Source organism: Triticum aestivum, chromosome 4A (genome assembly GCF_018294505.1).
Source record: "Triticum aestivum cultivar Chinese Spring chromosome 4A, IWGSC CS RefSeq v2.1, whole genome shotgun sequence".
NCBI classification, from domain to species: Eukaryota; Viridiplantae; Streptophyta; class Magnoliopsida; order Poales; family Poaceae; genus Triticum; species Triticum aestivum.
In genome coordinates this window covers 579,571,109-579,594,697 of record NC_057803.1, presented here as the reverse complement: position 1 = coordinate 579,594,697, position 23,589 = coordinate 579,571,109, and the positions used below count along the sequence as shown (strand labels likewise).

Here is a 23,589-nt window from a genome sequence, read left to right as displayed (position 1 = left end):
GGCATCTTCTGCTAGGAGGGCTGCTGGTGAGGGGGAGGCTGCTGCTGCTGAGACTGCTGCTGAGGACCATGCTGCTAGGTCCACCACCTCTTCCTCTGAGCCATCATGGGCCAAGAAGCTAAAGGACAAGATGAAGACTCTCTTCTGCATGCAGGCGAAGGGACAGTACAGGGCTCACGTGACTGACAAGGAGAGTCGCCATCGTGACAAGAAGGTGATGAGGCTCTTTGAAGAGGATGTGTCTGGCGGGTCTGAGGACGTCATCACACCTGAGGCTGCCTGGATGTCTAAGCAGGGCTACAAGTGGACCAGTTCAGAGAATGACATGGAGGAGACTATCCCCGCCGCTGAGTCTGACAAGGAGCACAAGGAGCAGTGGGACGACTTCTCTGCCTGAGCCACCCCGTGTGTGTAGGTGTCCTCTCTGCCTTTTTGGCGTCTCGATGCCAAAGGGGGAGAGAGTGTAGGGATTTGCATTGTGTCGTGCTTGGTGTGTTTGTTTGCTTTGTCGTTTGGACCTCGTTTGCCTCGTTTGCTTTAGTTCTGTTTGTGCTTCTGAGACCTTTCCTCCATATGGTGTAAGACATATGCACTCTACCTATCTTAGTTATCTTATGTTTGTACTATCTTGTCTAGTGATAAATTTGTCTTGTCTCTATAATATAGGGGGAGCTCGGTTCCTAGTATTCGTGCTCGTCTAGGTGGCACACATTTAGGGGGAGCCCGTCTATATTATAGAGAGGAGGGGTTTGCTTTTACTCAATAGTATTTTTCCTTGTGCAAATCCCGTTTTGTCATCAATCCACCAAAAAGGGGGAGATTGTAAGGACATATTTATCCCTAAGTGTTTTGGTGATTGATGACAACGTATTTGCGGACTAATCGTGTGCCATGAGTTTTCCAGACTCTTCTCTGCTAGGCACAAGACGATTGGGTGCCCCTCGAAGACTGACGAAGACGGCGTCTTTTCTACGTTTCTTTTTGGTGGATTTGAGTCGTAGGAAAGCCGTACTATTAAGAGGGGGTCCGCGTTGGAAAGGTTTGGGTGGAATCATCACGTACACGTCTCCTTTTATCCCCTCCTTCTTCCTTGGAGCTTCCTCCGTTTTTCCTGCCTCCTTTGACTGGCTGCTGTTGTGGTTGCGGTAGTACTGCTCCTGGATCAACGGTAGTACCGTGGGCATCCACGGTAGTACCGCGCGGTGGCGCGGTAGTACCGCTGGTGCTCACGGTAGTACCGCTCCCCTGGAGCCGCACTACCGCTGCCCACCAGGCTAGTGCCGCCCCTTTGCGGTAGTAGGAGCGGATGTAATTTTTTACATCCGCACCTGCCCCGGTAGTACCGTTTTCGCCGTGCGGTAGTACCGCGCTATGCGGTCAGGCAGTAGTACCGCCCCTCGGTAGTACTACTGTGTCGAGTTTTTGCTACTTCCGTTTTTTTGTGGAAGTAGGCACGGAAGTTCCCCTTCCCCCTGGACGGGACTTTTGCCTTACGGTAATACTGCATTGGGGGCGCGGTAGTACCATGCGTGCGGAAGTACCGCCCCCAGCTTGCGTCTGTTTCCCTGACTGGGGTCGCGGCAGTACCATGGGACGGTACGGTAGTACCGCACTGCCGTGCGGTAGTACCGCTTGGTTGCAAGCAGTAGTACCGCGCGGCCTTGCGGTAGTACCGCTGGCCAGGCGCGGTAGTACCGCTGGCCACGGACTGGTTGGTGGGTAACGGTTGGATCTTTTCCACACACTATATAAAGGGTCTCCTTCTTCCCCGTTGACTCACCTCTTCCACCATTAAAGCTCCATTATTCCTCCAAGCTTCATTTTCGCCCGATCTCACTCCCTAGCCAACCAAACTCATTGATTTGCTCGGGAGTGGTTGAGAAGGCCCCGATCTACACTTCCACCAAGAGATATTTGATTCCCCCTACTAATCCCTTGCGGATATTGTTACTCTTGGGTGTTTGAGCATCCTAGACGGTTGAGGTCACCGCGAAGCCATAGTCCATTGTGGTGAAGCTTCGTGGTGTCGTTGGGAGCCTCCAATTGAGTTGTGGAGATTGCCCCAACCTCGTTTGTAAAGGTTCGGTCGCCGCCTCCAAGGGCACCAATAGTGGAATCACGGCATCTCGCATTGTGTGAGGGCGTGAGAAGATTACGGTGGCCCTAGTGGCTTCTTGGGGAGCATTGTGCCTCCACACCGCTCCAACGGAGACGTACTTCCTCTCAAAGGGAAGGAACTTCGGCAACACATCCTCGTCTCCACCGTCTCCACTCTTGGTTATCTCGTGCCTTTACTTGTGTAGCTTATTTGTTTCATATATCTTGCTTGCTTGTGTTCCTATTCGTGTTGCATCATATAGGTTGCTCATCTAGTTGCATATCTAGACAACCTACTTTGATGCAAAGTTTAAATTGCTAAAGAAAAGCTAAAAATTGTTAGTTGCCTATTCACCCCCCCCCCCTCTAGTCAACCATATCGATCCTTTCAGCGCTCTTGACCCTGACTGGGGACCCCAACCCTGGCAGCATCCAGCAGGGAGGGGCCTTGCTGTACCTCTGCCAGAGCAGGGGCGATTTTGTGAAGCAGATGCCTATCTTTGATGAGTGGGGGTCGCGCCCCGCTGGCCTCCAGGGACCTCGCGAGAACCCAGTGATGGTGACTGGCCTTCTAGTCGGCCACGGCGACTCTTCCGCAAGCGGCGGAGCAGGGAGGCATGAGACGCCAGAGGCCGAGGGGGCTCCCGGCGGGGTGACAGCGCAGGGCGATGCTCATGAGGGAGCAGCTCCTGGGGCCCGTGCCGCTGAGGCCGAGGGTGGCAAGCAGCTGCCCTTAGCGCCTGTGAATGAGGCCCCTGAGGCTCCAGCTGCTTCTCTTGGCGAGGCGGTTGGCAACGCGCATTAGGCGGGCGCCTCTGACGCAGATCGCCTTGACGCTCTGTCTTCGTTGCAGGTTGATCCCTGCGCCCAACTCTTGGGCCGCTTTTGCATGGACTTTGAGGCCCTCCGGAAGAGAAGGGAGGCCCTGGGCGACGATTACCCTTGTTGCCTGCTGAAGCGTAGGAAGCACTTCGCCACTGATGAGTAAGCCTTCTCCTTTCCCAGCTCCCGATCCTTCTGTTGCTTTTACTGACCCTTGCTCCGCAGGCCCCTTCCAGCCGAGCTCGCAGAGACGGCTGAGGTGCCGTCCCCCTTGGCTTCGCCCCCTCCACCGTCCTCAAGTGCTCCTAGCAGCAGAGCCCTTGCGGTGAGGGCGATCGGAGAGGCGAACCGTCCCGAGGCGCATCGTGGCCCTGCGCACCTCACGATCCTCCTTCGCGGGCCTTCTCGTGGCATAGCCAGCCTGCCGTGGGCTTCTCGCCTGGTCGTGGACTGCGATTGGCTGAGGCGCTCCCTGCGCTCTTCACCTGGGGACGGGCTGGCTCCAGGCCGGGCTTCTGGCATGGCGTGCCCGGCCGTCGCGAGGGTGCCAGCCCCCAGCCCCCTGCCCGGAGGGGGAGTGCTGATTCGTGGCCCCCGGCGCTTGCTTGGGGCAGATGATGGTGTGGAAGACGTGCTCGAGCGCGCTCGGGAGCGTCGCGCTCTCCGCCAAGGATTCCTTCGAAGGGCGGCTGACGCGGTAAGCCTGCTTGGTGAGGAGCTTGCTGATGAAGATGCGCGCCTTGAGGCCGAGGGCCTGCGCCTAGCTGCAGAGAGGCGCGAGCTGGAGGGTGCCATCGCCCTTGCGCGCCGTCAGCGCGATCTTAACGATGCAGAGGCCAAGGCGTCGCTGGTGGCCTCTCGGGAGGCCCGATCTTGGGCCGCCGAGGAGGCCCGGGAAGCTGACCGACGGCAAACGGCGGCGGAGGAGCGGGCTCGGGAGCTCCTGGCCTGGTGCCACTCATTGGAGGAGCAGGTGGAGCTGCGCGAGGCAGCCCTCGCGTCGATGAAGGTGGCCTCTGGCGACTCAGCTGAGCTCCAGAAGCGTGAGGAGGCGCTGATGCTAGAAGCCGCCGAACGTACCCGCGAGTACGAGCGTCTAGAGACGAGGGAGCGCTTGGTGACGCAGGCGGAGGATGATGTCGCTGCACAGGAAGCCCGTGTCCTAGAGGAGGTCAGAAGCCGGGTGGCGATGGCGCATTTGAACCTCGAGCACGAGTTCGAAGAGAAGCTGGGGTTGATCCGGGCCGAGGCTGAAGGCAGGACTGCTGCCTTGAGGGCCAAGCTAGAGGAGGCGACGCGGCGGGCCGATGCTTTCCGGGCCGCCTTTGAGGTGGCGCAAGGTGAGTTAACCACCTCCCAGGCCGAGGTGCTCCTTCTCCGCTAGCGGGTGGAGGAGGCTGAGGTCGTTGCGTGCCAGAATGCGGAGGAGATACGTCAGCAGCGAATCCTGGAGCATGAGCACGACCCCATGCTCACCATGCTCCGGAGAGAGCCAACGCAGCCTTGGGCAACATCTGCGAGGTGGTTGTTGGCGAGCCGCACGCAGTCAACTACGCCAACAATCTTCAGGTCTTCACTGACGTGGTGACGCAGCTGAAGGCGCGGTCGGTCAGGGCTGACAGGTTGGTGGAGGAGAGGAGCCGCGCCCTGCTCGGGCGCGCCTTTTCTCGCGTCTTCAGCCATCTCCGGAACATGGATCCCCACTTCGATTTTGACGCTGCCATCGCCCCAGTCCCCCAGGCCATCCGAGACGATCTGGCGCACTGGGTGGAAGACAATGTGGATGCTCTTATCAGGGCCTTCACTTCAGACAACGACGGCGTGATCGTGGCTGCCGACGAGGGCGGTGTGGTGAACGGCCCTGATGCTGCTGGCGGCGACGCGGACAGCGATGGCGAGTTCAGCGATGCCAGCAACGGCTCGGGTGGTGCTCCAGAGGACGCATTGGGGGGTTTATCTGACTGATTGTGCATCGTTCTTACTTCCTTACCCTGCATGAATAGAACTCAGTTTTTGGCCTGATGGTGGTGAGAGCATTTTGGAGGGGGAGCCCTTTATGTAAGACTTGTGTTCATCGTATTAGTAGACGCTACATTGCCCATGCGCCCGCGCCAAGTGGTTGGCTTAAGCGACGCGCTGGTCGGCTAGTTTACCTTTGTCCCGTGCTGGCCCTGAGGTAGCCCGTGGGAGGCTGCGGTGTCCTGAGTGTTCCCTGATTGAGTCCGTAGGATCTGCAGTAAAACACCCTCATGAGAGGACGCGGCGGCGGCAGTCTGGGCTGCGCGCAAGCTAGGCCTGACCCGGCTCGCGAGGGGCTCACGAGGGGAGGCAGCTGAGGTGAAGTGGTAACCAAAACGTGAGAAATTGCTCGAACGAGACTAAGCACCCCTTCCCCGAACACATGCAAATCTCAAATTCGAATCCAACTTGAATCCAGGGGGGAAAGCAACAACCAAAGGGAAAAGCAATGAAAGCAGACAAAAGGCCGCGTCCGGCACCTAATCTAGTCTTGGACGTCTTCTCACCAGCGCGGAGCTAAGTGCTGCCACTGGGCGTGGGAGGGAGCCCCAGGGCCTGAGGCCGGCACCCCCGAGACTCCGGGGCATGTACAACCCCACTCATTATTACGTGAGAGTGTCACGGGGCGGCGAGCTTCACAGGCACTGGGCCTTCTTCACAGGTACCGGCCTTGCTTCATATCGCGACGAGGGCCCCGCCTTGCGCCACACTCTAGTGCCATCAATGACAACCTGAAACCAGGACGCCGCCGATGGGGTAGAGCGGTCGCCAGCGGTTCCCCCGACGACCACGGGTCCTCCGCCAGGGGCAGGCCCTGAGGCACCTCCCCAGCGGAGGGCCTACCTCCTGAGAACACCTTGCTCCGAACGCCGCGGTGGTGATATCGATCTCGGCCCCTCTCCTGCAGCCCCCTGCGCCCTCCTCCCGAGGGGTAGGAGACTGTGGGAGCGGGGCAGATGCTCGCTGTGGCGACCTGCACCTCCTGCGATCCATGGTTAGCGTATGCCTGCTCCTGAAGAATTAGCGGTACCCGATAATCGTTGCCTCCAGCGTGCCCAGTGGGACCGTCCCGGGACTCCTGGAAGGGCTTAGCTTCTGGCGCCTCGTCCCCCCAGCTTGGGCTGAGGGGCGAGCCTTGTTCGCCCTCGTGAGGGTGTCCTTGGTCCATCATGAGGGGCACGTATTCTTCTGGTGCCGTCATCCCGAAGGCCGTGCCGTGGTGCTCCGCGAGCCACGCAGCTCTGCTTGACGCGCCCACCATGGGGTGGTAGCGCGGCTGTCCACTGGGGCCGTGGGTCGCGTCGCGCCCTCCTTCTTCGCGGACCGGGAGCGGGGGCAGCGCCGCCGTCGGTCCGGTACTGACAGCTTCGCTGGCGTTGGAGTAGCCTTGGAGCCAGCGGGCGCGCGCGGAGCCCCCGCGCGGGCCGCCCTGGGCTTGAGATGGGAGCTGGGTGCAGAAGGGGTGAGCCCCCGAGGCGGCGAAGCCCAGGAGCTCTGCCACCCGCTCCAGCAGCACGTCGCGGCCGCCCTCTAGCAGCCTGCACTACAGTAGCTCTCGGGCCACCGTGAGCGCGGCCCTCGAGTTCGCCTGCTCCCGGCGGGTGTACGGTGTCGTGGTCGCGGCGTGATTGGAGGCCCTTGCTGCCGACCGCGCCTGCCGCGGTGTGAGAGCTGTCGAAGCCTGTCCGCGTCGCTCGTGGCCCGCAGCGCCCTACGGACCGCGAGCTGCCTGGGGCACGGGGTCGCCCGAGGCGAGCGGCTCTGCGCGGGCGGGCCACGCCGCCCATGGATCCGGGTTGCCCGCCTGGTCGCCGGACATGGCGATGACGACGCGACGGGGCGCGAAGCGGTAGAAGGTGGATTCCGGCGCACCCCTACCGGGCGCGCCAAATGTCGGATTTCGGGTTCCGGCAGACCCTTGAGGTTCGAACACTGGGGTGCGCGCAGAGATTTCGCCTCCTACCTACCTGCACCCCTCCGCCTCGCTAAGATCTAAGCTATGGGACGAACAACACAAGAGACACAGGGTTTATACTGGTTCGGGCCACCATTGTGGTGTAATACCCTACTCCAGTGTGGTGTGGTGGATTGCCTCTTGGGTTGATGATGATGAACAATACAAGGAAGAATAGCCTCGCGAGGGTCTGTTCTTGGCTGGGGGGGGGAGGGGGACGAACTGCTAGGAGGAGTTCAGTCACCCTTCTCTCTCTCTCTCTCGGATCTCGATCTTCTCTTCTTCGTCCTTAGCCTCTGCCTCTCGGATTTCGATCTCCCCTTCCTACTATGGTGGCTAGTCCTATTTATAGAGGCCCTGGTCCTCTTCCCAAATATCGAGCGGGAAGGGAGCCAACAATGGCGGGCTAATTTGAAGGGGGACAGCTAGTACCAGCTATCCTGACAAAAGTAGTCTTCACTTGCACAAAGCTCTGGTGGTGACGCCGTCTTGGGCTCCACAATGACCTCCGTCTTGCAGTCCTCCTGGTCTTGGTCTTGTTGCACCGAAATGACAACCTTTACCTGATGCCTCGGTACTCCGCGGCTGCGCTTGCTCCCTTTGCACCAAAGAGGAAAGGAGGACACTGCGCGGGCTGGCGCCCGCCTGGCGCCTTTGGTCGTCATGGCTTGCGTCACGGGCACCTCGTGAGGTATCCCGCCTTGATCTCTCCGCCTCCTCGCGAGCCAGCCTGATGAGGCCGTGCCTGAGGAAGCTCCGTGTCATCCGCCCCGCGAGGCTTGGCCCCTCGCGAGGGTCTTGGGTCTGTGTTGATGAAGATGGGCCGTGCTGGGCCCCCCTTTGAGCCACGCCGCAGGCCGCAGGCAGGCAAGTCTGGGGACCCCCGTTTCCAGAACGCCGACAGTGGGAGATGGCGGTCGGGTGTGGGTGTGGGTCTAGGGATACAAAGGAGCCCTCCCAACGGTTATTGTATTTTTGTGCTAATGCCAGCTTAATAAAATGGCTCCGCTGCATCATACATGGCAAATTAAAGATCATGCTTGGTCACTTCAGGTGGAACAATGGAACAGGAAGATTTTACAAAATGAAAAGGCAATCTCTTCAATTCTTAAATTAGCAGCATTTCAGTATTTTGCAGCTGTTGAAAACTGTGTTATTGTCCTACAGTCAATATACAACTTCAGATTAAAGATTTACTTACTTGGTGAGTGATTAGCTAGATTACCTACTGGTGAGCGGTTAGCTAAATTAGTGACGACGGTTTTTAACACTCCCAAGTTCAATTTTGTGTGAACGATTTTTAACACTCCCAAGTTCAATTTTGTGTGAACGATGATAGATTGGTGAAATTTTATCATCCTGATATAAAATGCAGGTTCGGACACTTTGTAGCATAGTTACCAAGGTGAGTTATGTCACATGACATTCTTTTTGAAGTGTATAATTATATATGAACTTACTTATGGTTGAAGAACATTGCCATGCCTCCCAAAATTTTAGAAGTTATTAGGAATGTAGTGCAATTACTAATTAGCCATGCCGTGTTCTAGCATATAAGGAAATTGTTTTTGTCCAGTATGTAGTACTGGAACAAGTAGTGTTTGGAAGCATATACATCAAATAAAAATAGTTGAAGGCCCAACGATAATTTCATACCCATGGCAGAGGCATCGCCTCAACAAACAGTACTACCAATGAACATTGCAATATTTGTTCATAGTAAATAATCCTTGTACGTCAGAAACCAGAAACTTTATGTTAGTGTGTTTCGTGAGAAGAGGACGCCAATCCATCCTATTCCTAGCACAACAGCAAATCAAAGGGAAGCATGCTTTACATGGCAGACGTTCCAGGTAAGAGAAGAAAATCTAATATGATATTATCTAACTGTATGAATACATTAGAAAATATCATTTCCAATTCAGAATTTACCATCCAGAAATCACAGCCCTCCATTACTACTGCCAGCATCATGCCATTAACTGGTTCTGCAAGTCCAGTTGATCATAATCCTTCGTGGCAAAAAGGAGGGCCAAACGTTTATGTTCTGGCAGTAGATATCACTACCATGACCACTGCCTCAACGACTAATTTCCAGGTTTAGTATTGCAGGTCCTCATATATGCCATCGAGATGATCAGAAGACATATAACCCTGCAAACAAAAGCAATTTTGTATTGTTGCATAACACCTTTCAGGGATAAAGAGAACTATAATCAATTAAGTCGTCGCTTAGACAATATAACTTTCATCACGCAAGGGTGACATACAGCAGAAAAAAAAATCAGTTGGCTCATTTCAACAAGCATTTATCTATACCTACTATTAAAGGGAATAGGTATTCTTGGTTTGGTTTAGTCCTTTTCATTTAGTTTATACACGCTAAGTGATCTGGGCCAGGTATTTGTATGTTGATGGGTCTTTTATGAGCTTTCGTTCGGTTTAAACACATGACCTCCTGTCTAACTCTTTGATCTGGGCCACGAAGGATTTGTAGGCTTTAATGTGCTGGGGCTACTAAATTAGAAAAGGAAGGATTTGATTCCCGACTAAAACGAGTGAGAACGTCATGGTAATTCATGAAAAGATTATACTTAAATGCCATTCAAAAAAGGATTCTACATAAATGGAATCAGTGGGAGATTATGCCCGACAAAGAAAATATGAACACGGCTAAATTGCAACGTATCTTTTTTATGTTCATTTTGTAGAAGGATGCTTCTTGCAGCATGTTCTTCATAATGAATCCGGTGCTGTGAGACATTATGCTTGCACAAAACATCATTTTTTCCCGTTTCAACGCACGGGCATATGTCCTAGTCATAATCAAACCAGCAACATAGGGTCACCAAATTTGAGATTCTTTTTTCAACCGCATAAAACAAACATCAATAACTGAATTCCATTTAAGTATTACACATTGCAGGATAAAAAGAAAAAGTAAACGGGTATTACACATTATAAACTCACCTTCTTTGTGTCTGTTGGCGGGTTGCTTGACCAAATTTAGTAATATGCATGCCAACATGTCAAAAACGTTGAGCACCAATAAAGCACAGCAAACCATAGGTAGAGGATAAATCAATATACTTCATTCATATGCACTAAACGCATTGTAAAAAGGTATAAGTACTGAAATGGAATCAAAAAACCAGAAATAAGATTTGCATAATGGAGTGAGATATGATTACGTTAGTGATTTTTAAGAGAGTGACCAGAGCTTGTAGAGTTAGTCGTTGAGTTTTGCTTCTCTACCACAACAGCTCCGTCACGCGCGAGGTTCTTGCTCTGGTACTGCTGCCCATGCACTCTGCAACTTAGCCTTCGACAATCTACATCGTCCTTGAAGTCCCGGTGCTCTTACTTCGGATCCAACAAAACTGAAGGATCCCTGACCCGACAAATCTGAAGGATTAAAATAAAATAAAGAGTTCAGTTGTGAACTGCGGTAAGGGCTCCATCGCACACAATGCTGGGCGTTACTGATTTAGCAACCGATGACGGAAGGAGAATACTCTTCGGAGCTCTATACCCTGTCCATGACATGTCATTTCTGAAATCTTAAGAGGAAGTGGTACGTTCTACTATACTAATGTCGTATCATTTGATCCCCCCCCCCCCCACAATCACACAAAAGTACATGAAAAATGAGAGGTTTAGTTCATCTCTGAATAAGGAAGGATGGAATGGAACTACAGTATGCAACTGTAGATGCAAACTCCCATATACTAACCATTCTACTATGTAGAACTCTGAACTCAGAATGCAGAAACCAAGACATGTTGAACTGAAATTGCCGGAGGTGACAGTTGGCAAACCACAAGATTACGCACCATGTTCGAAAGCAAACACATGCATCTATGATCTATCTTCTGGTGGTAGCGTCAGTGCACGATCTAAGTAGCAGTAAATTTCATCAGATAAGCCCACAAAGAATAAAAATCACCAGATCATTCAGCAACAGTGAGGAACACAGACAGAAGAAATCCATAAGCAGAGAAGCATGAGCCAATCTCTACAAAAATCAAAAGAAAAAAATGTGCACACACACGCACATATCAGCCAGTTCTAGCATACATCGATCTATCAAAGCATCAGGCCATCAGCCACCCATTAGAGAAGTGAAAAATGAAAGGATTCAAACTTACGCACCAATCCATCTAAGCATCAGGCCAAAGGCAGCAGGAGCGAAGTGCTCTGATGAATCCGCTTGGCGCAGCTCCGATCCCCTCACGCATCTCGGCGGCGATGCAACCCCGGCCCCCTCGCTCACCTCTAATGCGGCGCCAACCTGACCCCCTTTCTCTGCCTTGTCCCTCCTCACGTCGCCCACGATCGACATCCATATGGGGCACCATCCAAGCTAGCGGCATTGTCCAATCCACTTTCCTGCCCATAGCAAAATCTCAGTGTGGCCATATCTCTTAACAGTTAAGGAATATTACAAAACAACACAATTGTACAAGCAGTAGCAGTAGCAAGCAACATGCAACCCTGTCAAAAATATTGTACTGCACACTACAAAAAATCTATTCATAAGGAGGGTAACTAAAAAAATCATACTGTGCACTACAAAAATATCTATTCTCATGAAGAATTACGCCAGTTGCGTTAATTAGCAAATGAGGAAAATAATCCATTCATACATCATAAGCAATGCAATAGAAATTGGAGCAGCACCACCAAACATTCATAGGAGGTGATTACCTTGTGAAAAACTGCTAGTGCTCCCAGTTTTCAGTTAAAAGAGCAGGGTCCTAATAAAGAAGAGAATTGGTTTAGAAGTTCATAGGCGGTTTGTTGTAGAACTACTAAATGGAACAATTAAGATAATTTTGTAGCCTCAGCAAGTACCAACTATTTGGCTTATCTAATCTCACAGATTCCTTATTATTTTGATATACCAAGACAAAGTAGGTACTCTGCTCTCAGCTTTATGTTGGACTCAACAAAATACAGTGCAACTATCATGATTTTTTAAGTTGAGATTCATAAAATGAAGATTGGGGTAAAGCATGGCTCTACTTATCTGATGAAGAACAAAATTAAAATTAATTCCATGCTGGTTACTGAATCTGATGAGATATAATACCGCACCCAACCTGAAAGTCTGATCTCTCGCCCATAAATTGTATTCCAGAGTAGCCACATCAGAAACAAATAATATGACACAGAAATTATTATGTTCACTCGTCTTCTCCTTCTTCATCCATAGAATGGATCACAGGAACAGCTATTGACCATCTTATTTGAGCAGGTAGCTAAATCTATCGAATATAAGCATGGAAAAACTGGATCAAAAAATAAAGCACAAAAGAAATTAAGAGAAAAGGGAAGGATGAGAGAGAGAGAGGAATACGTACCCCCGAATGGAGATCCTCAGCAATCAATCATTAGCGACAGCGAGCACTTTGCCGCTGACTGTATGGCCTTCTGTAATTGTGCTAGCAGCATGCCTCGAGTCATTAGCCTATTGAGGACAACAACACCAAGGAGATGTGGCCGTGGAGGATCTGGCCGCTGCCCCGCTGACTTGCTCGACTTGATCTGGGGCGTCCCCGCTTGAAGAACAGAAGGTGAGTGGAGGGCAGCGCCGGCGGGGAAGAGAGCGGCGCGGGCGGGGAAGACGGTGGCTCGGGGTGGGAGGGAAGAGGGCGGCGCCAGCGGGGAAGAGGGCGGCTCTGGGTGGAGCGGCGGCGGCGAAGGGATGAAGGGCGGCGGCGAAAGGAGACCTCGCTCGAGGGCAGGAGTCGTCGATCGTACACGCGGACGATAGGTTTAGATTTTTTTGTCGCTGGTTAGTTTTCGTTGGTTAACCATCGTAGGTTTTTTTCGGTCGTACGTGCATGGATGCGGATTGGGGCCTTAGCATGAGGTTTTTCGATTTGTGGTGGCTAAGTCTGAGGTGAGAGGAGGTATCAAAAAAAACATGGAAGGTGGGACGAAAAAAAACCTAAAAGCGAGACTATCAACTGCTTCATTAAAAATAGAGATGAGGGACACGCCCAAACATTGTCGGACATATCCTGGACAAATAAGGGAGAGGGGGTAATTTACGCATTGCGACTGAAGATGCTCTTAGTGCTTAATTCCTCGAAACCAGGAAATTTAGGAAGCTGATGTTTTTGAGGGGAGGGCTAGAGATGGTTTAACCGTCTAAGGGTGGTGAAGCTGTTCGATTTTTCTGTGGCATGTAATCTAACACTACCCAATTATATATTCTCATTTGAGTCATTTCCATGTTAAACCACACACAAAATGCACTTGTTGTCGGAACTTGGCATTTGCCTGCCCAACCAATTGCTGCAGTCAGTGCAACTATGATCGAGAACTTGGCGAAATCGTATAGCATGATTTTCTGCCTTCTCCATGGTTTGTCCGGGCGAGCTGTAGGTAGCATGCCCAGACTTCAGGAGAGAGAGAGAGAGAGAGAGAGAGAGAGAGAGAGGGGGAGAGAGAGAGAGAGAGAGAGAGTTGTCTTCACACAGAGTGGATTTTACACCACCTTCATAACCTTTGGCCATTCAGGTCACATTACTTCAAAAATACAGTACGTAGCCGCTAGCCTCATGGATGATAGCCATCATTTGCTCACCAAATAAAAACAAAGCACTATCACAGAGGAAGATGCAATGTCCTTCTCTCTTGAATGTTCACTGCTCCCTCAGTTCCTAAATATAAGTCTTTCTTAGAGATTCCAATATAAACCACGTACAGAGTAAAATGAATGAATCTACACTCTATGATGCGCTTATTGAAATCTCTAAAAAGACTTATATTTACGAACGGAGGGAGTATATTGGATTCAAGAAATGGCACATGCAACACACACAACAATGTAAGGCGTATAAGCTTTGCAATGATGTTTACCGTACGTACATACAGAAAGAAGGAACTGAACGGGGAACCAGATTGCACTCTATTATGTACCCAAAAAATTAGCCGAGCACCAAGCCACCAAACCAACGCAAAAGAAAAAGGATTAAAGAGAGAAACACATCAGTCGTCGTCCGTCTCGCCAGTTTTCGCTTTGATCAGTTATATCTACACTAGACTACACCACCCAACAACTGGTTCTGAACGACTTTTTATGTTATTGTACTGCTTCTTGTGAACCATTTCTCTTCCTGCGGCCAAAACCACATCTACACATGTATTCGGGGACTGGCCCCTCATCCCCAGCAACCCAAGGATGCGCAGCCGCAGCTTCCAGGGTGATACGGTCTCCTGGGTCTGCAACAAAACCAAGAGTGTAAATACAAGGAACGCCATTAATAGAGCACGTCCTCCAATATATCCAATAGGATGAAGGGGGGAAAACACTTCTTTGGAAACAAACCTTTGCACAGAAGCCTTTCCAGCAAATCAACAAGTTGGGGGCTCACGTTACTTGGTATATCCGCTGGATCATTGACAATCTATTCGACAGCAGTGACTTTGGTGAGTTTTCTGCCACAGGTAAATCAAGAGAAGGGAGGAATATATGTATGCACCTTGTCGTATGTTTCCTGCAAAGTTTCTCCTAGAAATGGATAGCGCCCAGTAATCATACAATACAGAGTAACACCGACTGCCCATGTATCAGACGATCTACCATGGTAAGCTGAACCTGCAGTGGAAGAAACACAAAATGGTTCATCGTATTTAGCAGCTACTGCCAATGGTCAGGGAACATCAGGTACTTCAAAGCAATGGCAAAGGAACCAGAATCGTTGCATTTTTATTCTATACATTGGCATCACACTGGTAACCCAAGCTTCGGTTGCTTCACACCATAATCTGAATACAAATGCATACTACTAGTGGTGGCCTCATTTCTATGGACATCTGTAATTGTGCGATCATTTAGGTGTGGAACTTCTAAAGTACCATGCTACCCAACTCGAATGCACCGATACGGATACGGGTATCAATATTGGGCCAATACGGATACGTAAATTCGTCATTTTGAAAAAGTGCCAATACGGATACGTTTTACTATTTATTTATTTTTCAAAAAAAGGGATTCAGAATGTCAACCATGACCTTTTTACATGCATGGATTCCATGGTTCCCTGTCTTCTTTAGCAAATGAGCAGAAACTCTAGAGTAGCTACTCAAAGCTTCATGACCACAGTAGTCGCATTTGCATTTAGTGTTGCCCCCTCCAGGTGATTTCTCTATGATTTGAACATGGCTCCACAATGGTGCCCTTAGATTTGTAGGAACAGTCAGCAGGAGGAGTCATCTGGAGGAGATGAGAAAAATGAAATCTTCACAGATCAGAGGAGAAAGAAGAGGGGATGAGCTTGGCTGGGCAGGAAAAAGGAGAAGAGGCGTTGGTGAGGAGTAGCAGCTTGTCGCCGGCTAGCCGCCGCTGCCGCCGGCCCTGGGTGAGTAGCTGCTAGGTACGCAGCCACCAGCCGCCGCCTGGTGTGAGCTCAGGAGGGAGGAAAGAAAACTGGGAGGGAAAGGAAGGGGGCATTGGGGTACTAGGGTTGTTGTCTGCCTCTTAACTGGGCTGAGTGGTCTCTTAGATGGGCTGGGCCGTATCCAAAACGAACTGAAAAAGTATCCTTCAAGTATCTGAATTGTTTTAAATCGTTTATTCATGGATACTCCTTGGATATGTATCGGGAGCGTATCGGAGGAGTATCGGTATCGGATACGGTATCCGATACCGATTTGCTAGTTGCCTGAAGTATCGGTGCATTCGAGCTACCCAATATTAAAAAATAACACGGACTGTTGTACTTGTAGATTGTTTGGTAATTGGCTGGTTATGCATGCGGCTTTTACAACTCAAACCAAAGTCATGCAATTGTACCTTGACAGCACTCCGGTGCAGTGAAAACAGGAGTGCCTGGAGATCTCCGAAGCATATCATCATCATCCTGCAATATGTAGTCAAGTATGGAATATCAGTCAAGCACTGTGCTATAAGGCTCAACAATCCTTAGAAATTTGCCTCAAAACACATACTCCCTCCGTCCCAAAATAAGTGTCCCTGATTTAATACAAAGTAGTATTAAATCAACAACACTTATTTTGGGACGGAGGGAGTACATTGTTAGGCATGAATACTTGTTCAGTTGAAGATAACGAAATATATAATACATATTACGTAATCTACCCTCTATGAAAAAATGCGGGCCTACTAAAATAGTTCAAAACACTGGATCATCAGAGTTCATGTCTACTCGACTAATTTCAAATTTCTCATGAAGGCAGGAAGTGAAGATATTATTCAAGTATGCAATCTGAATTTATAAGATACAAAGTTTGAATCTCAGTATTATACTTTTTTAGAACAGGGCAACAAAAACAACAAACTGGGCCTTGCCCCATTTTGGCTCATTCAACTAAAAAACCTTTGACCTGGCAGTGAGAACAAAATTACTGGAATACAAAAAATTACAAGATAAATGAACCACCTCAAAAATCTGGCTAACACTGAAGTCCCCTATCTTCACATTGCCAGTACTTGTGACCAAGAGATTATCCGGTTTAATATCACTATGAATAATGTTCTGTGTAAAAAAACAAGAAATTAGGTGTTTCTATCAAGCTGGAAGAATATAACTGTATGAAAAATGAATACATTTAAGACATGAATAGCAAGCACATGTAAATATGAGAAAATAGGGGAACCAGAAACATCAATAAGCAACTACTTAAGAAGCGAAAAATTGAGACATATTATGCAAACTTTTCGAAACAGCCTATGATCCTTACTAAAACATGAGGTGAGCATGGATTTACAAACCCGAACTATTGTTTGTCAGTACAATCAGGGGGCTCAAGGACAGAAAAACTCGATAAGTAGCCAAAGCAAACAGGGGTGAGAGTAAAATCTATCTGCTGAGACAATCTGTGCAAGTATGTGAGCTTGCTGATCTACTTCACACAATTGTGTGTTGCCGTACAAACTAGTGCCTCAAATATCTTTTTTGAAATTGCTATGCTAATGAGTAATGACACAGACACTAAATTATTTTAGCACATAATTCCACCATCATGAACCAGTTATTAGTTGATACTGAAAAGAATTAAGAGAACTGAATCTTACATGAGAGTGAAGATACATAACACCAGAAATAATGTCCCGCAAGTACTTTCTGCAAGTAGCTTCTCCTATACCTTTATCCCACACAATTTTTCCTTCCACATACTCAAGAACTGGCAATAAAAAGGTAAAAGACTAAATTGCAATCATATAAAATATTAACATATGCCAACTAGCCTGCTAAAATAACGTCCTATTGGAACAATAAAGCAAAACAATGAGAGCGTCAATAAATACCCATGTAGAATTTATCTGAGTTTGGATCATCAATCACCTCAATGAGATTTACGATATTGGGATGACTCAACATTTTCATGAGGGATACCTGTCACCAATGCAATAAAGAGGTAACTCAATAACACAGTTTATCACATGTAAAATTATTATATATGCAAAATTTATGCTATTTGGTTAGTGCTACTAATCACATGCTTCTGTGATAAAAAAGATAATTGAATCTTTAGAGCACCTATATAGAGGTAATGGCCATCTATTTAATACTCCCTCCGTCCCATAATATAAGATATTACATCGATATACTACGGAGGAAGCACTTTGGAGCATCTAAATGAAAATTTGCTAAAATGCAGCTTCCTCGATGAATATCAGACAGCCAATGGAATTGAAGTAAAGAAGAAAAAGGAACAGGTAATTACGAAATAAACAAAAAACACATGTGTTCTGTAATATGTGTTATGCTTGCACTTAAAATGTGGCATTTAAGTGCTTGTCAGTAGCCGGGAAAATGAATTAATGATGTTCTCGACTGCTCGCCACAGTAAAAATTGCAACGCACTGCACATATATGTCATTGTTAACTTATTTATCAGATAAATGCATTCTGGATCTACGACAGATACATTCTCCATATGCTATGAAGTGGTGATAATGGGTGTCCATATAGGAAGCAATATATGAAAACCAAGCAATTTTGAGTTTTTTATTGAGGTGCTCAACAGAGTGTGATCCGTGGGCATGACCAGCTTGGTTTACTTATGTGTGATAGGTCATGTAGGATTAATAACTTAATATCTTCCAAGCCCACATGATTACTTTCCCAGAGAACTTTGCACATGCCATAACAAAATCGCAAAGTCACAAGTGTTAATACTCTTGTTACTCACTTCCCGAATAACATCTGTCATGGCGGTTTCTGACCGTACGACACGTACTTTCAACATGTGAGGTTTATTCAGCACCTGAAATAACAAGGAAAAATCCACAACTACATCAACTAGACATAGCACTGTGCGCAAAGGGGCACAAAGTAAAGTCGAAAGACTGAGCAAGAAAAACATTGTGCTAAAAATAACAAATGTCCAATAGTGAGTTCTGATGCAAGCAGGTTTCATAGCTAGCAACAAGCATGCAAAGGGTACAACGTATTAGAAAGGCATGTGTGTGTGTGTGTGGGGGGGGGGGGGGGTCACAACTAAAAAAGTACTGAATCATGCAATTCAATAGAAAAATGTATCAATAAACCTCAGTTATCAACATCATCAAAGTAGTTACTAAAAAAAGGCACTTGTGTTGCCAACACCAGAGAACAGTGGAAAGCATTACCTTCACTGCATATAACTTCCCATCTTCAATGTTTCGGTATAGAACCTTTTTAGAAGCAAAGAGAAACGGAAAGGAATCAGCTAGCTACTCAGTGAAGTTCATTAATAGCACATTTAAGTGGTCTTACCACTTTGCCATAGCTTCCAGCACCGATCTTGCCCAGGTGAACATACTGATTGATCATCTTATTGCCAAGATCGTCCTAACATGCCAAAAGGAGGAAGTTATTATACAGCTCAGTGCAAAAGCTAAATGCTCTCGCGCAGCTCCTCGACTCTTCACTAGACATGCAACGGCCATGGCATAGCAAAAAAAAACTTGGTCACGGTCTTAGATCACCGGTCAGAACAGTGGTCACCAAATACACTGAGTTTAAAATAATAGAGTATATATTTTACATGAATGTTACAGATTAGTTCCAGCGGAGCACATGTAGTATTACTTATGCTTGCTTAGAACACATTAGTGCTAAAACTAGGTCAATTATCGATCGTTGTCAATAAGAGGATTAATGGCTAGCCATTCCAAACAAAAAGAAAATAAGAATCATAGCCAGACAGTGTATTAGGTGTGTTGTTTTGTACTAGCAGATGACAGTTAAAACTATTGGCCCTCACAGAGGCGTTTGATTAAACTTTGCGTGTGGTAGACTTCAACAAAGTCCAACAAGATCAATTCACTTGAGGGCCATGGCCAGTTTAACCAAGTTAAATTCAGTTCAATCGAGGCAATTTGCATAAATGATCCAATCGAGGCAATTTGCATAGAAGAGCCATCTTTGCATGTTTTATGGTAAAATTGCTAACAGAATCTGGTTTCCATAATTATGGACCATGCAACACTATAAGATGTATAAATACAAAAATAAATGCAAACATAATATGTATCTACATTTTGGGTAACAGAGGAAGATGCATCTTCGTTTTCCAAAGATTTTTGAAAATTCTTAGGGTAACTCCTGTAACTGGTTTTGGTTCTTCATATTGGAAAGCAATATAAGAGTCCATTTATAATCTTAACATCGTCAGACAAATAATCAACACAATCATGAAGTGACGAGCAAAAACAGGCATAATAACTCATTAATTCTGAAAACGAAGCAAACCGCAAGTAAAAGGAAAGAGAGAGTACTTCTATTTCTCAACAAGTAATAGAAATTGAACTGGCTCGTGCATAGACTTTTAAGTGTTGCCTAGACAGATTTTTTTTTCGATAGACGCGAGTAGAAGATACTGGTAGAAATTGATGTCTAACAAGATGGTACCTCTGAGCGAACAACTTTTTTAGTCTCCTTAACTAGGCTTTCTCTACATGCAAAGCCACTTTGAGCCCTTGTCAGAATAATATCTTCAGACCTCTTCCGTGGGGGCTCATCGTCACTCTCATGGTTATAATCAGTACCATCTCTTTCATAGAAACTTCTATCGGGATCATCACCGTTAAAGAAGCTTCTATCAATGCCATCCCCATTGTAAAAGCTTAAGTCAGGATCATCTCCAGTGTAGAAGCTCCCATCAAAATCTTCACTGGTCTGGCGCTTCAACAAATCTTTGGACAACATGCCATCAGTGTCCCGAGGCCGACCTACCTTCACGCTGGGCTTCCTTAGGAAACTGAAACAGCTGCAGCAGCCCATGTCCGTGAGGTCTGCCATTCAGAGGGAGCCGCGCACCAGAAATCCTGGATGAAGAAAACAGGAGAGCGAGAACGCGTCAGTGAAGGGATCAGCTTCGGTTCGTAGTGACCGGATTTGGTAGGCCGTCGTCGAACCCCCCCCCCCCCCCCCCCCCCCCCCTCCCCGATCCCGACCGATCGATCTGGATCGCGGCTCGAATTCGCTCCCCTGATTCGCTAGAGGCGCGGGACAGGAGCAGCGTACCGCGCGTGTCTTCCGATTCCGTCGTCGCCGTCGCCGCTCGAGCACGCCGTCGCCGTCGCCGTCGCCGCTGGATCGCCGCAATTGAGGTTGTCGTTGAGGAGGGCGGCGCGGGGGGCGTGGAGAGTTGGATTGGTGGGTGGGTGGGGGCGGGGCAGCAGGGCGGGAGGAAGCGCGTCGGGAGGAGCACGGGGCGGCACGTTGGTGGTCGCAGGGGGGGCGGCGGGGTGGGAGGAGCACGGTGGAGACGGCGAGGTGGGGTACAGAGGAGAGGAGACGACTGCGACCTGACACGTGAGGCGCCTTTTTCTCCTTCTCTATCTGTATTTTTTACATGTTCAGCTTGCGATTGTTTTTTTTTTATTTGAAGGAGCTTGCGATTGTTGGACAGTGTTGTGCTTTAATTTATTCTACTCCATTGGGGGAATTGTTCTAATACCCTCCGTTTCTTTCAGTCTGTATATAACTTTTGTTCGAAGTCAAAGTATCTCTACTTTGACCAAACTTATAGAAAAAATATTGACATTTACAATACCAAATGAATATCTTTAAATTTATTATCTTTAAATTTATTATGGAATGTAGTTTTATGTTATGTATACTTGTTATAGTAGGTGTTGATATTTTTTAATACAAATTTGGTCAAATTTTGTAAAGTTTGACTCGACACAAATCTTATATGCGGAATAAAAAAGAACGGATGGAGTACTGTACTGCAATTTTTTTAGAAAAGGCCTAATGTCACACTCCTTACACAAAAAAATAGAAAAAAATACAAATTCATGGGGGTATCGAAGTCTTCTTCCTCGGCATCCACGGACGGCGTGTTGTGAGCATAGCTTGATGCCGCCTCTAGGCCTCCGCCTTGGCTGAGTAAACTTTTTGAAAACCAAGAGCTTGTAGAAGCAACGGCTGAGAAATCGTCGATACAGACCATGAGGCGTCGGCGGCTACGACACGCAAAGCAAACCGCCACCTTGGAGACAGAAACGTTGATCAGACATGTAGAAACTCTGAAGACCACAAAAACAGTCTAAATCCATACGGATCCATGAAAATCTAAATTGAACATATCACAGAAGACCCGTCGGAGACACGGCTCCAGGGCCCTCTCCTTCAACGAAAGGCACACCAACGGAACCGGGATATAGTGAGGAGAACATTACTCCTACCCTGGGGCAACGCCACTGCTTTGTCGCCCCAAATCTAACACGAAGACTCCCTGCAGAAAACCTCAAAAAAATCACCCATCTTGATGTACAATGCGTCCGGATCTGATATAGAGCTTGCCACTATATAGAACTTGGCATCGACACCCTCTTCTCTGACGATCCTTCCAGGCTGAAAACACCGATGATCCCTCCGGCCGCCGCCATCTTCACCAATGACATTGTCATGCACCAGACGAAAGCAAATGGATGATGATCTTCGTATAGAAATTTCAGATAAAAAATCTCTTACACATTATTTTCATATTGGGCATATAAAGGGGACCATGCCTAGATGACTTCCATGCATGATTCTATCAACATAATAACCAAGTGTCAAATGCATCCCGCTCTCTTAACCCTATAACAAGAAGAGGACAAATACATAGGTAGATGCATTGTTGGAGTTGAGGGTTACATGTATGCTTTCCAAGATGTAAGGCTCCCTGTTTTTATGGTGAGAGGGCCCTCCCCTTGGTAGCTTATGTTAGATCCCATGTGGCACAATTGACAGAGACAAGGTGATTGTTTGCTCAGATTAATCAATCTCTTTATCTCTTTATCTCTTATATGTGTTGGTGGATATCTTGTTTTGTTAATTGTGCTATTTAGGCCAACATTGCTCATGCTTTGTTTAAAGGAAAAGGGCGAAAAGAAAGAAAGGCAAAACATTCACCTTGCATCATTGTTGGAAGGATCTTGAAAATGAGAAGTGGAAGAACTGAGAGGCATATGAAGCTCATAGAAAGAACTCTAAGAGCTTGGTTGGAAATGCAACAATGGTTGGTGGCAGCGGTGGTGATGATGATGCATCAAGTTGCGAAGAAGGAAAAAAGAAGCCCACTCCCAACTCGGTTGCTCCTACGAGAATGCCCAGTGGAAGAAATTATACGGGCGCGAAACTGTTGATTGTTGATGTTACTGATGTTGATCCAGTTAAGGAGTCAAACTATGAAAAGGTTGTGAAAAATAATGCCATGCATGAGGCTCGATTTCATGAGGGAAATGATGGTCGTATGCGCCAATTATGTGGACCGAGAATCAGTTCTGTAATGAACGGACCAAAGAACAATTATATGACACATTTATTGAATTCAAGTAAGATTGGCACATGGGTGCATGGTCCTGTACACATGACGACATATAGAGGTGTGCGATGAAGTTCAAGCAAAGAAGTGATAGAAGGAAAGTCAGGCACACATGAGATAGCAAGAAATCAAGGTAGATTTCAAAACAAAAGGAAAAGGAAATTGCATGGGCCAAATTACAAGAAAATACTGCAGATCAAGGAGGAGCCAACACTAGCTTAAGTAGAGCCCAATTTTCGTAGGCCTCCGTTTCAACTTATGATAGGCAGAATCCTAATAAATATTTGTTAGTAGTCCTATACTCTGGTTTGTTAGCTAATAACTAGCATGGTACGTGAGCCGCTTTCTTTTTTAAGTTAGGATCCTTTTATTAGTTACCATCAGCACATGACATAAGAGACTAGGAGTGCGCCATATAAAAAGGCAGAGGCTTCGGCCATGTATGGAACAGTTTTGAGTTTTATTTCGAGTATGAGATATACAGAAAAACGTCCGAATTACGGACGGCCATATCTTGTGTATTATCTATGATTTTCCCATTATGGAAATTTATTAGTGACGGAGGGTTGACCATCACATCAATGCCTACGTGCTGATCCGAGGGGGTCATTATTTTCGTTTGTGTATTTTCGTACACAGGTGAAAATTATCTTGAAGGTTGCAAGGAGGAACAAGGGGACGAACTGTTGATCAAGCATCGCCGTGAAAGATCGGGCCATCTACATGCGCGAATTAGCATCTCGCTTGTTCGTGCTTCATCAAGCGGTATTCAGAGCAAAGGTTAGTCACGGCGATTCAGTTTCCAATATCGTCTGCGGAGGCGAGCATCAACATGCTGAGAAAAACATATTGATGAAGGAGGAAGGCATCGGCGAGGTCGTTCTTTTTCACTCTCGTTGTGTTGTGAAAGAGAGGTG

At 47.7% G+C, this 23,589-nt stretch overlaps 1 protein-coding gene and 1 long non-coding RNA gene across 7 annotated transcripts; both read right to left on the bottom strand.

The window, feature by feature from the left end:
• Positions 1-7,681: 7,681 nt before the first annotated feature.
• LOC123087111 (uncharacterized) lies at positions 7,682-12,699 on the bottom strand. Of its 6 annotated transcripts, none has more exons than XR_006441252.1 (7): positions 12,256-12,699; positions 11,995-12,159; positions 11,600-11,649; positions 11,045-11,281; positions 9,863-10,297; positions 8,825-9,046; positions 7,682-7,900 (listed from the first exon to the last, which is right to left on the bottom strand). It is a non-coding gene; the product is annotated as an uncharacterized lncRNA (long non-coding RNA). The 6 variants fall into 6 exon arrangements; XR_006441251.1 differs by lacking the exon at positions 7,682-7,900 and adding an exon at positions 8,398-8,692; XR_006441247.1 differs by lacking the exon at positions 7,682-7,900 and having other exon boundaries at positions 8,747-9,046; positions 12,256-12,698.
• Positions 12,700-13,712: 1,013 nt separating this feature from the next.
• Positions 13,713-20,752, bottom strand: LOC123087110 (serine/threonine-protein kinase GRIK1). The gene is made up of 12 exons (XM_044509011.1): positions 20,380-20,752; positions 19,765-20,180; positions 18,628-18,702; positions 18,501-18,545; positions 18,062-18,136; positions 17,175-17,262; positions 16,941-17,050; positions 16,306-16,401; positions 15,699-15,765; positions 14,386-14,501; positions 14,232-14,310; positions 13,713-14,125 (listed from the first exon to the last, which is right to left on the bottom strand). The coding sequence occupies exons 2-12, from the start codon at positions 20,152-20,154 to the stop codon at positions 13,986-13,988; spliced, it is 1,281 nt and encodes a 426-aa protein (XP_044364946.1). The 5' UTR covers positions 20,155-20,180; positions 20,380-20,752; the 3' UTR covers positions 13,713-13,985.
• Positions 20,753-23,589: the final 2,837 nt, after the last annotated feature.